This window comes from Oreochromis niloticus, linkage group LG6 (assembly GCF_001858045.2).
Source record: "Oreochromis niloticus isolate F11D_XX linkage group LG6, O_niloticus_UMD_NMBU, whole genome shotgun sequence".
NCBI lineage: Eukaryota > Metazoa > Chordata > Actinopteri > Cichliformes > Cichlidae > Oreochromis > Oreochromis niloticus.
Window position 1 is genome coordinate 15,023,731 of NC_031971.2, and position 14,060 is coordinate 15,037,790.

At 40.4% G+C, this 14,060-nt stretch overlaps 1 protein-coding gene across 1 annotated transcript; it reads left to right on the forward strand.

Moving 5' to 3' along the window:
* The first annotated feature begins 270 nt into the window (after nucleotides 1-270).
* On the forward strand, nucleotides 271-13,747 carry tapt1b (transmembrane anterior posterior transformation 1b). Its single transcript, XM_005469826.4, has 14 exons — nucleotides 271-498; nucleotides 3,064-3,194; nucleotides 3,294-3,412; nucleotides 4,915-5,077; nucleotides 5,181-5,316; nucleotides 5,736-5,833; nucleotides 5,934-6,003; nucleotides 6,177-6,257; nucleotides 6,449-6,558; nucleotides 8,236-8,295; nucleotides 10,971-11,039; nucleotides 11,128-11,204; nucleotides 11,298-11,470; nucleotides 11,550-13,747. The coding sequence occupies exons 1-14, from the start codon at nucleotides 327-329 to the stop codon at nucleotides 11,801-11,803; spliced, it is 1,713 nt and encodes a 570-aa protein (XP_005469883.1). The 5' UTR covers nucleotides 271-326; the 3' UTR covers nucleotides 11,804-13,747.
* Nucleotides 13,748-14,060: the final 313 nt, after the last annotated feature.

Here is a 14,060-nt window from a genome sequence, read left to right on the forward strand (position 1 = left end):
CGGGTTAAAGAAAAAAATTGTGAATAAATTCTCCTTTGGGCACAAACCGTTTTGTTTGTATGTTTTATTTTGTTCATTCACAGTCTTTCTAAATTCAATAGGTTATAATGAAACGCAAGCTGATATTTGTGTCATTTTATACACTTTTTAATGTCTTTAGCTTCGTGGGATTATAAACAGAGAAAAGGGAAAAATAAATAACGTGCGGCAAATAATCTCAGGGTTTTGGCGACATCTGCCGGTGAGTTGGATAACCTGCTGTGCGTGATGACGTCTGACCGTCAGTCTCCCAGGCAGCAGCGGCCTGAAACTTTCGTTTTGCGAAGATGGCGGAGACGCTGTCGACAGGTCTGGGTGAGGAGAAGGAGAAGGAGGACAGGGAGAGGGAGAAGAAGGCTGCCACAGCGGGGAAGAGCAAGGAGAAAGACGGAGTCACGGAGACGCTGGGGTTCAACGATAAAAATGGCGCTAGCAGGGGAAAGAAGAGCAACCTGTCAGGTGAGAGCTAGCTTCGTTTCCACAGGCGCTGACTCCCAGTTTGACAGCGCTAGCTAGCAGCTGAGATAATTATTGTTTACGGCGGCTATAGGATGTTTTTTTGCAGAGTTTCTCGAGAAGGCATGTAAAAATGTCAACTGAGCTTCTGCAGCTTTGGGGGTTGCTCCGAGTTTGCACATGTTGTGGGGATGTAGCTGCAGGCAGCCAGCAGCTGTTTGTGAAAAACTGAGCTGGAGTAAAGTAACGAGCAGGTGGCACAATTTTGTGATATGCATCCAAATTAAATCTAGCAGGAGGATTTCTGACTGTTAGGAAGACAGCAGTACGGCATGTGATCATGCAGAAAGTCCAGTTCAGCCAGTTGGCTTCTCGTGCGGTTTGTTTCTCTGCACAGGCGCACTCAGATGAGTCGGTGGACACTGTGTGAGCCATAGGTGCACAGACATCCGTGTTGACTTGAAAGATTGCTCAATGTAATGCTGAGGGCAATCATTTTTGACCCAGTTGCAAAAAAGCATGTGTTTTCAGAAGATTGGCAACATAAATTGTAATGGTTTATTCTAGTAAGATTTGTTTACTGGAAAGCGTGGACATCACGTCCATACAGCTCAGCTGTTTCTAAATTTTATACACTTTTTATACAATGTTATACTCTGTGAATTTAGCAGGTGCACTCTCGGTCTTCTTATGTATATACTCGATACTGCTATTTTTAATCCAACTGGATAAAGATTTTTTTTGACCATTCTTGCTTGCTAAACACCTACATATTTTGAACTCTGCTCCTCTTGTTCAGAAAATAAACCTTATCTATAAAGTTCCCCCAGAGCTGGAAAAAAAATACAGTACTGTTCAAAGGTTTGAGCCCTTTTCAAATTTGTTTCACATCAAACAATTTAAAATTAGGATTTCATTCAATAAGGGAAAAATACTATCCAAACCTACGTGTCCCTGTGTGAAAAAATAATTCCCCTCTAAACCTGATGGCTGCGTCACCCTTGATAAGACCGCAAGAACTGCAGTCAGGCATTTGCGATAGCTGGCAATGAGTCTTTCTCATCAAGCGTGAACTGCCTGTTTATGGTTGTGTGGAAGCATCTCAATCAGATGTAAGTCCAGACTTTGACCATGCCACTCCAAAACCTTAATTTTGGGTCTTTTTAGCCATTCAGAGGTGAACTTGCAGGTGTGATTTATTTATCATTGTCCTGCTGCATAATCCAAGTGCTCTTGAGCTTCAGTGCACTGATGGCCGGACATTCTCCTCTAGGATGTTTTGGTAAAGAGCAGAATTCATGTTTCCAATTACCCCAGCATGTCTTCCGGGTCCTGAAGGAGCAAAGTAGCCCCAGACCATCACCCTACCACCACCATGTTTGTGTATGAAATCTTTTTATGAAATGCTGTGTTAGTTCTATGTCAGACTCAAACTATCCAAACATTCAACTTTTGTGTCATCAGTCCACAGAATATTGTCCCAAAGTCATGTAGGTCATTAATGTTTTGTGGCATTTTTGTGGGACGAGCCTGTGTGTTCTTTTTCATCAATAAAATCAAAAACACAAAGGTCTCTCCCATGGAAGCCATTTTTGTCCAGTCTCTTTTTTTATTGTTGACTCGTGAACTCTGACTTTAATTGAGCAAAGTGAAGCTTGCAGTTCTTTAGATATTGTTCAGGTTCCTTTGTGACTTCCTAGATGAGCCCGGAGTAATATTGGTCAGCTGACCGTTCCTGGAAAGGTTCACCCCTGTTCCAAGTTTTCCCCATTTGTGGATAATGGCTCTCACCATGCCTCAGTGGAGTCCCAAAACTTTAGAAATGGCTTTGTATCCCTTTCCTGACTGATAGATGTCAAAGACTTTGTTTCTCAGCTCTTATTGAGTTCATGCTTATAAAATATTGTTACTATAGTTTAGATTGCACTGATTTACAGGTCAGATTAATTGTTTGTTTAAAAGCACTGGATGTTAATGACTCCTAATGACAATCCATTTTAATACTAATAAAAAGGACTTTTCTATTATTGGATTTATCCAGAAAAAGGGAACAAAATTTGCTGCGAGTAATTAGTAACCAGATTAGTCTGAACAGAATACTGAGTATGCAGCATCTGATATATAATAAAAATAAAAGAAGGAGCCTAATATTTTAATAAAAGAACACAGTATAAGGCGTAAAGCCGCTTCAAACATGTAAAGAAATGAAAAAAATTAATATAAAACCAAGTGACCGGAAGAGCTTCAACTTTCAGAATCTTAACACCTTTGGATGAACTGGAGCTCCTGCTGTTAGCCAGGCCTGATCAAACCACATGAGTGGCCAACCTCACTCTAGTGGCTAAACGGGAAGAAATCCCTTCGTTCATGTTTCTAAGCTTTAGCAGAGGAGTTTAGACGGTTCTAGCAGCAGATTAGTTGGAGTAGTTTTGGTTTTAGTGTAGCCATTTCTTATCTGATTGAGTTTACCATTAAGTAAGGACTCTTTGTTTGCTGTGTTGATAGTGTTGTTTGTGATAGATTCAAAACCCAATATAAAGAATAATTTATTCCTGTCTGTATCTCCAGACCTGTCTCTGGTCAGATTTATTACTACTGAGCTCACCAGAGGTTACTTCCTAGAACACAACGAGGCCAAATACACCGAGCGCAGAGAGCGGGTCTACACATGCCTCCGCATCCCCAAAGAACTGGAGAAGGTGAACACACAATGCACCCCCCACTTAGGGAAAAAAAAAATTAAATGAAATAAACACTGTTGTAATAAATGTATTTCTCCCCTCTCTTCCTGTTTTCAGCTGATGACATTTGGCTTCTTCCTCTGTCTGGACGCCTTCCTCTACGTGTTTACACTGTTGCCCCTCAGGGTGATTCTGGCCTTGTTGCGACTCTTCACAGTGCCATGTTGTGGCCTCAGGTACGTATAAGCATAAGTATTAGAGTTACATATTAAAGTACATTTCCTTATCCCATGATTTGTTATTAACAGGGAATATTTTGATACATGTGCTTCTCATCAGTACAACTCCACCATCATTAAAGTATATTTGCATAGATTGTGTTGGATGTCATTTATGTACGAGGTACAAATGTTGTGATTATCATGATTATCAGGTCCTATGAAGTGTAATTTTGGAGTAGAGCCTCAGCAAAAAGGTGATTTCATCAGTGATTTTTCTGTCTTCTAAATTAGTTAGTAAAAAATAAGAAATTTAGAGAATAATAGAGTAAAGTCAACGTCAGGCTCGACCTAGTCATTGCTCTCATAATGCTGGAAAAAAAAGAAAGAAGCAAACTCTGGCTATTTAAATTTACTGATTTGTGGCAATTTGAGCAAGATGAATAAAATAAAGAAAAAGTTGTTTACTTTATTCACCTTGTTTATTTGCACCAATCTAATTTGATTTCAAAGGGAGACTCATTGGTTACTGCATGCTTTTATTTACAGTCTCACTAGTTTCTTGTTTACCTGTTATCACTGTGACTGCACCTGCTCTCACAGATGTGGAGTAATAATAGACTCTGAATCCTGCTGGCAACAAGTTCTGTTAGCTTTAGTGCAATAAAAGCACTAATGCAACAAGCATTACATCGGTACACTGAACATAATGGGAGTGAGAGCAAATGGGAGGGAGACACCGACATGGAAACCATCGTGTTCATCTGGGATTTTCAATCATGTCACCTAACTTGACCACAGTTTGCAGTCTAATAATAAACTTCTATCAACATAAAAATGAAAGCTGCTGATATGGTAAAGTTGACATACCTATAAAATGCAAAACCTTTGCCTCTATATTTCCTCAGTTGTGATTGCTTTTGCATTAGGAGCTGGTTCACTGTGCAACAAAGTAAACACAGAACAATGCTGAACAGATTGGCCCCATTCGTCTGCTCATTGTCACCGACACCCAGTCTGGCTTTCTGAGTCAGGATTGGGCTGATATACCTTCCATATTTTTATTAGGCAGGTGCATCCCTTATTAGTCCTTTGTTGATCAGTTCTAATATTACACTGTTAATCAGTTTGATTACAGTCACTTAATTTTTTGTGTTGCGTTGTGTGCACTTTTTCCAAAATCTGTATATCTTGTGGTATGTACAGTGTAGGCAACATGACCCATATTTAGAGCTTTCCCTGCTTTCCTCAAATCCAGAATTCTTTTTAGAAACTTTAAAGAATCAAATTGTGGTTCATTGAGAATATTCCAAAAAACAGGAGCAAGGAATAAATATGTTCTGCAGTCCTACTTTAAAGGGGGCTCTGTCACCCTGGGCAGGGTCTTTGCCTGAAGCAGTGCAATGTTGTTATTGACCTCCGGGGGGCAGCAGAGCTCTGAGACTACAGCCGTCACTATGCTGTTCTGTTCTGGTGATTTTCTTGTGAACATTTTCTTTGTCTGTTTGTGCGTTGTTTAGCGGCTCCCGCTTGCTTCAGCCAGCCCAGGTGTGCGACGTACTCAAAGGCTTCATTATGGTGCTGTGTTACTCAATGATGAGCTACGTGGATTACGCCATGATGTACCATCTCATCAGAGGACAGTCTGTCATCAAACTATACATCATCTACAACATGTTAGAGGTACACTGTGTAATCTTCCTCATTGGCCAGTTCAGCATCTGACGACACTGCACCACTCATTGACTAGCTCTCCCCCGTCATCCTTCCCTTGTTGTGTTGTCAGGTGGCGGACCGCCTGTTCTCATCATTCGGCCAAGACATCCTGGACGCTCTTTACTGGACCGCCACAGAGCCCAAGGAGAAGAAGAGAGCGCACATAGGCGTGATTCCTCACTTCCTCATGGCTGTTCTCTACGTCTGTATCCTCAAAAACATCACTGATATTAAAACGGTTAAAAGTTAGTGAGTTTAAAGTTGATTTGGAACATTAATCAGTTTTATCATTTATCATTCTGAAGTGTATTTAAAACAAGTAACATTAAAAGCTTAAATTCAGATTTCGAAACTGACAGAAAAAGGTCACATTAGAGGCAAAAGGAAAGACAATACTTGGAAGAATAAATGCCCCCAGTGATCCCAAACAAGTGTCTTTCATCACTCTGCTATTTAATCTTCCCAGTCTTCGACTTTCTCCATAAACCAAACAGTCAATCAAAGTTGAAGTAATCATTAGCAGCAAATCTAACAGCTGTACTTCAGACTAGTAGGGCACATAAAGTCATTGCATCAGTATTATTACAGTGCAGAAAATGTGTATTTTTCCTCAACATGTATCCAGTTCTTCATGCCATCCTCATCATGGTTCAGGCCACAACTCTAAATGTAGCTTTCAACTCCCACAACAAGTCCCTGCTCACCATTATGATGTCAAACAACGTGAGTGTTATGCACAGACATATTACCCCGTTTAAAAACGTGTGCAGCATCTCCAGTTCAGTCCTGATGTTTTTGTGTTGGGTTTTTCTTATTTCTGCAGTTTGTTGAGATCAAAGGGAGTGTATTTAAGAAGTTTGAAAAGAACAACCTTTTCCAGATGTCAAATAGTGGTAAGTGGTGGTAAAACAGCTAGTTACGTTCCACAAAAATCTAAATTTTTGAATACTTTGTGCCTCCTCCTCTCAGTATGATTATCTAATACAAGGTAAATATGTGGAATCGAGCTCAGCTGCAATGAGGACAAAGTAGGTTAATCCTGGATTGATTTGTTTGTTCCCCATAGACATAAAAGAGAGGTTCACCAACTACATCCTCCTGCTCATCGTCTGTCTGAGAAACATGGAGCAGTTTTCATGGAATGCTGGTAACCTAATACAAAGCTTTGCAAAGACTACTGAAAGCTATACAGCTGCATACAGATGTGCATTATCATAGTACCCCACTTAGGTTCATAACCAGCTCTTTTCACTCTTGCTAAGTAGCTCACTGTTTCTTTTACTACTAATACTGGATTAAATAATTATACTGATTAGATCTTAATGTGTTTGTTTTCAGACCACTTGTGGGTGCTGTTTCCTGATGTAGTCATGGTGATAGCCTCAGAGGTTGCCGTGGATGTTGTCAAGCACGCCTTTATCACCAAATTCAATGACATCAGTGCTGATGTAAGTCCTTCCTTTCTACGTTTGACGGTTTATTAACTTGGTTAAGGTGCACTTGAGTGTTTGGCCACTAGAGGAGAAACACATTTGTTAAAACTGTTCTATTCTATTCTATTCTATTGGGTGAACTATTCTATCATGTTCACCCAACAGCAATTCAGTACAATGAGAAACACATTTTAAATCAGATAAAATAAATCTGTTAATTAGAATGAACATCTAACAGTCTTAGCAAGCTCTGATGCGAAAAACTTGGAATAAATCACCATAAAATGGTGAAAACAGATCAAAAGCTTCATAACAGGACTTGGGCGGTGGGACCTAAGAAGACTTAGCTTTCCAGACTGTGAGTGTTCATATACAGTATGTATATGTTTTAAGAGAGTTTTGTGGGGAGAAAGTGGTTGAAATATGATTAATACAGTTAAAATTGTTGACTGTTGTCCATCAGCTTCAACACAGTTCAAATATTTGTGTGGAAAAGATTAGTGGGGAGTGTCATATTATTCTAGGTATAAAAACCATTTTAATGGGATATTTTGTCATTTCTGTCTTAGATCTATTACTTTCTACATTTGGATGTGCTTTTGCGCATATAAGCACATCTAAATGTAGTTATCGTGTCACCATGTATCAGCTGAACTTAGAAATAGGCTGTAGTTTTATTTAGATATTCTTGGCATCGTTAAACGTCTGCTGCAATGTACAGAGAAAAATCAGTGGACTATGATAATTAAGTTTTAGAGCTTGTTTTTTCTCAGTTATTGTATGGGCATTTATCTTCAAAGGATGTCATCATTTGGAAAACGTGTCATACCTGTGAGTTCAGATTTGGTATCTGATAACCCGTTTTACAATGTTGTGATCTCACAGCAAAACTAACAGGAGTGATAGAAATTACTTTGAAGAACTGAGATGATGGTGCATATTTTTCTGTCATGTTTAGGGTTATATACATGTTAAATCTATAGTGTTGTGTTTTAAAAAATAATAGGTAAACAACACAAGGTAAAACATAGTATTTACCATGATATGCACCTCAAATTAAGATGATCTAGAACAATAACAGGGTTAGAGTTCTGGTCACTTGAGCCATATAAAATATGTTATATTGTAGTATTTCATGATTTGCAAATCTGTGTATTTTCCCTGTGTTGGTCTCTTTAGCACTATTGTTATACTGTTAGAGAATCATCCACCTGCACGAGAAATTGTCAGCAGGCCCATTTTTTCCTTATCAATTTCTCACTTCCTTCCCTCATGGGTCGCCTTTCTCTTTGATTTTCCTCCAAGGAGTTGTAACTATGCTTATACAACAGAAAGCAGCCCCACAGGAAGGGATTAACCCCTTTATCCCCAAACTGTCAAACCTAATCACACAAACCTCACTCACATTGTAAGTGTTCAAGTGCCTGTGAGTCCATACTAATCCACGTTTAATCCGCACACGCACATTTTTGCTTCTTTTCGGCTTCATGAATTTACCTTTACTGTGCTTTCACCTTGCATTCATGCACCAGAGTAAAGAACAAGCAGGTAAACCAATTATGAGACTTGCAGTAAACAAGTTAACATTTATCGCGTCACCACGACAAGGCAGGCGCTCTACTCAGTAGCTTTATATTTGTTTCATATTTTGATGTTTCTCTTGTATTGGTTGACACGTTGCCTCTGTCTCAGGTATACGGGGAATACAGAGCCAGCCTCGCCTTTGACCTGGTCAGCAGTCGACAGAAAAATGTGAGTGAGGCAACTCAAATCACTGCAGTTTAAGAGAATAAAAATAAAAGGACAAGGTGCTGTTTGTTTTTTCTCTAATGAAAGACAACATTTTTTTAAGTAAAGTTAATATAAAGAACAGAGCCCAGAACATGATATTGTGAAACAACTTTGAATGATTAAAGGAACATTAGATGAACACAGTAGATTAGTGAGGTGTAGCAGAGAGAGGCTTTTTGTTTTCTATCCTTTACAGCAGCGGTCCCCAACCCCCGGGCCTCGGACCGGTACCGGTCCGTGAGTCGTTTGGTACCGGGCCGCGAGAGTTGAGGCTCAGGTGTGAAATGTATGGTTTTCAGGGTTTTTATCGGTTTTCAGTGTTATTTTGTTATCGTTTTTATCGTTAACTCAGTTTTCCTGGGTCTTTTCACATGTGTTATGAATAAATCATCTTTTTTTCAGTACCGGCACTAGTTTTATTTTGTTGTATTTATCCGCGACACCTTATTGCCGGTCCGTGAAAATATTGTCGGGCATAAACCGGTCCGTGGCGCAAAAAAGGTTGGGGACCGCTGCTTTACAGGAGAAGATTTCAGTACCACAGAGACCACAGGGGTGGCGAGAATCCTGGAAGCCCGAGACTGAACGGAACCAACCAGAGAAAGGAGAAGAACAGAGCACAAAGACACCTAGTTGTTTATATTGCAAAGAAGTTTAGAATCTTGTTAGACATAGTTTATAATGGGAGCAAAAGTAATGAGAGGGACTTTACAAATAGTTGCAGGATTTATATGTTATGTAAACTGCCCAAACACAGTGTTCAGACTGGATATGCGCTACCCGTTAAAAGGGGCGAAGAAATCAGGACTAAGTTTTAAAGATGAAACTCTATAGAGGATGTTTCCAAAGGTTGAGAAAATAATCTAGGACCTTTACCAGGAAAAAGCTAATTGTATCTTTTACACTTTACAGTGTACACTGAGGGAAGTCAAGAATAGTTTTAAACTAGGATTAAAAAAAATTAAACTGGGTGAAAAGGGGGTGTAGCAAGTAGATTTAGGGCAGCTCACAGCCCGGCGTAAACACAAGGTGCTGTCACACAGCTTAACTTATTTGTTTGATTTATTTTTATGACAAAATAATTAGGAAACATTGAAAACATACAACCCGTTGAGGGGACAGATAGGGTTGGGTAAGTGAAAGGTTTTGTTTGTTTAGCATAATCACTTTTGTTATATTTTAGCTTTTAACATGGAACATGCCTCGCCGGAGCTTCTCTCCTGATGCTACCCCGCCAAAAAACCCTTATCCATAGAGACTGTGTCAGCTCCCAGACAGACAAAAACAAACTAAAAACCAGCAATAAACAACTTAAACATAATCACAAAGAGAGAACAATACAGAATCCACATCTGAACCAAAGAGTAAAACAGTGAAATGTGGATTATTAAATATTAGGTCTCTCTCCTAAAAGTCTCTGTTATCTCACCCCAACTGGTCGCAGCAGATGGCTGCCCCTACCTGAGCCTGGTTCTGCCAGAGGTTTCTTCCTGTTAAAAGGGAGTTTTTCCTTCCCACTGTCACCAAAGTGCTTGCTCACAGGGGGTCAGATGATTGTTGGGTTGTTCTCTGTATCTATGAAGCGCCTTGAGGCGACGTTTGTTGTGATTTGGCGCTATATAAATAAAATTCAATTGGATTGTATTGAAGTAAACTTACTGGGATAAATTAGGAATTAGTTCATTCCTCAAGTGAGAAATGAAAAAGGGGGACTGTTAGGAATAAAAGAAATATTTTAATGTGTATCTGCTCATTATATTGTTTTATGTACTTTAATAATGAAGGCTTGTAGAGCAAGGCCACCTTTGACTCACAAATAAGTGCTCAGCTGGACTGAAAAACAGGAAGTTTTAGTGCACAAGGCATATTAATAGATATAGACACAAAAAAGAGGAACTCTCCATATAAACAATGTTCAAGCCTGTGTGACTTGTAAAGTACCGAAATAACACCATATAAGACACAGCTGATGATTCTAATGTTAGAGAGCTCTTGGAACTGGCGTTTGAGCTGTGCAGGGTTCTCTCTCTCTGGAAGATGATTAAATAAAGAAATATAACTGTTTTAACACACTATGAGTCGGTTTTCTCTGTTTTGTCATGGGGAAAAGGAATCTGGTTTAATAGACTAAATGCTGACCGGTGTCTGGACATGCTCCTGATCTACTGGCCACCGTGCCACAGTAACAGCCGTAGGGTGGGGTGCTGCCACAAGAATGTCACAGGTGCAGGTTGGGGCGCCTCATCTTGGTACCTCTGTCCAGTCTTATTTCCACCAAGAACAGTCAGAAGAGCTCAGACACGCGTGCCAGCATCCAGCATTGCCAGTAGCCCTGCCTCATACACCTTGAGTCAGTTGCAGCATGATACATTGATGACAGTGTTGTGCATATGTCCTTTTCTTTTCTGTTATTGCTATTCACCTCTGATCATAACATCTGATAATTATTGATTCTGTTATATCAATCGGTGAGTAACATTTTAACAGTGAATGAGGAACGTGTTGAGAGCACATCCAGCAGTTTTTCCTGATTTTTAGCTCATGATTTCATTAAAAGAATGGACTGAGTTATTCATGAGTAAAACTGTGCTGCTTTGGTAATGTTTTACATAACAATGTGTTAACTGTGTCTCCAGGCGTACACGGACTACAGTGACTCAGTCTCCAGGAGAATGGGCTTCATCCCGCTTCCTTTAGCGCTGCTGGTCAGTCGTTCTTTCAGAGGATGGCTTTTGATATTGAAATGTTTGCTCCCACGTTTGCTCGCTTATAAATGTGACGATGTTTTTTCAGCTGATCAGAGTGGTGACCAGCTCAGTGAAGATCCAGGGGTCGCTCTCGTTCATGTGTGTCCTGCTGTTTTACTTGGGGTAATTGGCCAACATGTCTTCATCATTTTTAATTATTTTCTTGACACTGTTTGTTTTCATGTCCACGTGACTTTTGCCCGTCTCTGTGAGCAGGATGATCACTCTGAAGGTTCTCAACAGTATCGTTCTCCTGGGAACTTCCTGTGTGTTTGTGAAAGAGGCCAACATGGAAGAAAAGCTCTTCGACCCTCCACCTTCTGTCGCCTCCAGCCGTGCAAACTCCAGAGCTCACCGGACAAAACATGTTCACGTTTCACCGCAGCAAGGTAGCTCAGTCACTCTGTCTCACTGTCTCTTTTCCTGATTTTAACTGCTGCTAAAAACTCTTAACTTGCTTTATAACAGAATCCACAGCTGACAAAGGAGAAACTTCTCTGCCGTCAGACATCTCTCAGCCCACCAACACAGCAGAAAACGCTGCCCCCTCCTTCCCGAAGAGTGACTCAGACACATTCCTGACGACTCCTGACGAGGAGGACGATGACAAAATCATCAACGCTGACACGGGACTGGAAGGAGGCGGACTCGCACACCGACCACCCAAGAAAGACCTGCTGGAGATAGATCGCTTCACCATCTGCGGCAACCGAATAGACTGAAGGACTAGTGTAGCAATCCTGGCAACACTACAGGGTTCAGGGATCAGACATGGGTCATGGAGCATGCTCAGACCGTACTTACTTTTGTGCACCTGACCCCTCAAGTATTTATTTATTTATTGACTGACAAAACCAGCAAAGGCATAAAGCTGTTACTACAAGCATCCGAGGCGGCTTCAGACGTTTCCAGCTGGTCCTGCGTGTGTCTGATGAGCCAAGCGGGCTGTGGTGCGGTGACGCACTCGCTGATGAAGACAGCATGTAAAACACGGGAGGAGCAGACTACAGAGAGAAATCTGCGTATGTTAAATCACGTGTGTTCAGAAGCACAATCAGTGAATAGCTGTTTTTAGAAAGAACAAAAGTTTTTACTTCTTTTTTTTAATTATTCCTAAAAAAAAAAGGCTGATGATATTTGAAATGAGGTTTTTATGACGGGTTTCAAATCTTTTTTCTAAATTGAATCACAATCACATGGAAGGATTCAAATCATGAAGTTATTCTGCAGACAGAAGCTCTAACACACACACACACACACACACACACACAGAGGTTGATCTGAGGTGATGAGGTGAGCTGCAGTCCCAGCAGGTTAAATATGGCAGCAGTGACACTAAGAATGGCTTTGCTTGGCTGCATCAGCTTCAGTTGTAATGTTTGGGTTGGTAACTTAAGAGACATAAAAAGCTGGAAGGCTTAATGTCATTTGTGTTGGTATTACCTTAAAGCACTGAGATGATGGTGCAGATTTGTATTTATTTTGAGATGGCCTACCAGGCCTGACAGGTGTGACTTATTTATGTGCTTAATTTGTACCTTTTTCATTGAAGCCATGTGGCCTACAGATAATCGTGGCGACACATCACAGGCATATAACATTTTCTTCTGTTTGCTTTTTGATGTTGGAAACTGATCTGACATGTTTTCTCATTCCTCGCTATCTGAGTGAGTGGACTGAAAAATCACATGAAATGCTTCATTGTATGCTGACAAAGTGTTTCAGGTTACCAGGAATGAGTAAGAGGCGGGGTCATAACAGCACTATAACCGCATGAAACCAAATTTCACTATCAAAATCAGTGAATGCTGTTGTTGTTGGCTGCTGGTTTGGATTTTTTGGAAGCGGGATTAGGCCTAAATGTTGTGATCAAATCCAGTTCGCTTTTTATTATTTTAAAAAATAATTTCTTCATAATCCAGGCCAAAACTAGCTTGTCAATGAACAAAGTGCAAGTTTTCTGTGTTGAAGCTAGTTTATATCTTTTTATGCAAAACGATGGATTAAGATTTTTCTGGGGAAGGAAGTAAAGAGTTATTACAAGGATGGGTTATGGCTGCGTGGAAAGAGAATTGCAACTTGGGCTTGCTACATCTTTGACTCCAAAAGGTCTGAGCAGGAGGAACGTGGGACTAAAAACTGATCAGGCACAGTTAGGTCCTTAATTTGCTGGACAGTGACACAGTTTTTGTAGTTTTAGAGTGGATTTAAATCAAACAGTGAAGATGTGACTGAAGTGCAGACTTCAAACCTCAGTTCAAGGGGATTTACAAAAATGATCCATTAACTGTTTGGGAATTAGAGACATTTTTATGCAATACTTATACAAATTATAGACCCAACTGTTGAACAAGATTTTTATCTTAACTGAGACCAGTGAGGGTCCATGAGGGGCACAGCCAGGGGCCAAGTCCAGTCTCACTACAGGGTCATGGTCCGTACAGTGAAAAAACAAATAGCTGTATACCGGTGAAAGGAGGAGCGTGAATGCAGCATTATTGTTTGTGTGTGTGTGTCATACGTTAGAGGTATTTTTCAACGTGTGGATGGATCTCTACCTAAAAGTGGACAGTGTATGAGTTTTTTTTTCTTCCATGTACAGCTCATTCGTGTAATGTATCTCCTTACATGGTAGAAGGAGAATAAAACAAGACTTTGTTTTGTAACAGTTTCTGGTGTGACTTTGTGCGTGCGCGCGCGTGCGCATTTCAGTGAAAGGAGTCGATGCCCTCCCTGTTAACCAGGCAAACACTGCAGCTCACTGTTCCCCTTGAATGGACATTTAGAGGGGGTGTATGTCATCACACACAGGGGTAGGGCGAGGGCTTTTTGACAAGGTCCAGCTCACATAAATGGTCTGGCTACACAACATCCCTGATTGTGTTAACATATTTCAGGTTTTTCACATTTAACCCATCCAGTGCCACATAAAAGCTCCATGTGAGATGAGAGAGGATGAAAGAGAGCACTGACTCATGA

Coding starts and splice junctions, on each gene's coding strand:
- tapt1b (XM_005469826.4), top strand. CDS start 327: ATGGCGGAGACGCTGTCGACAGGTCTGGGTGAGGAGAAGGAGAAGGAG. Junction 3,195..3,293: donor TCCCCAAAGAACTGGAGAAG/GTGAACACACAA, acceptor TCCTGTTTTCAG/CTGATGACATTTGGCTTCTT. Junction 5,317..5,735: donor CATGGCTGTTCTCTACGTCT/GTATCCTCAAAA, acceptor ACATGTATCCAG/TTCTTCATGCCATCCTCATC.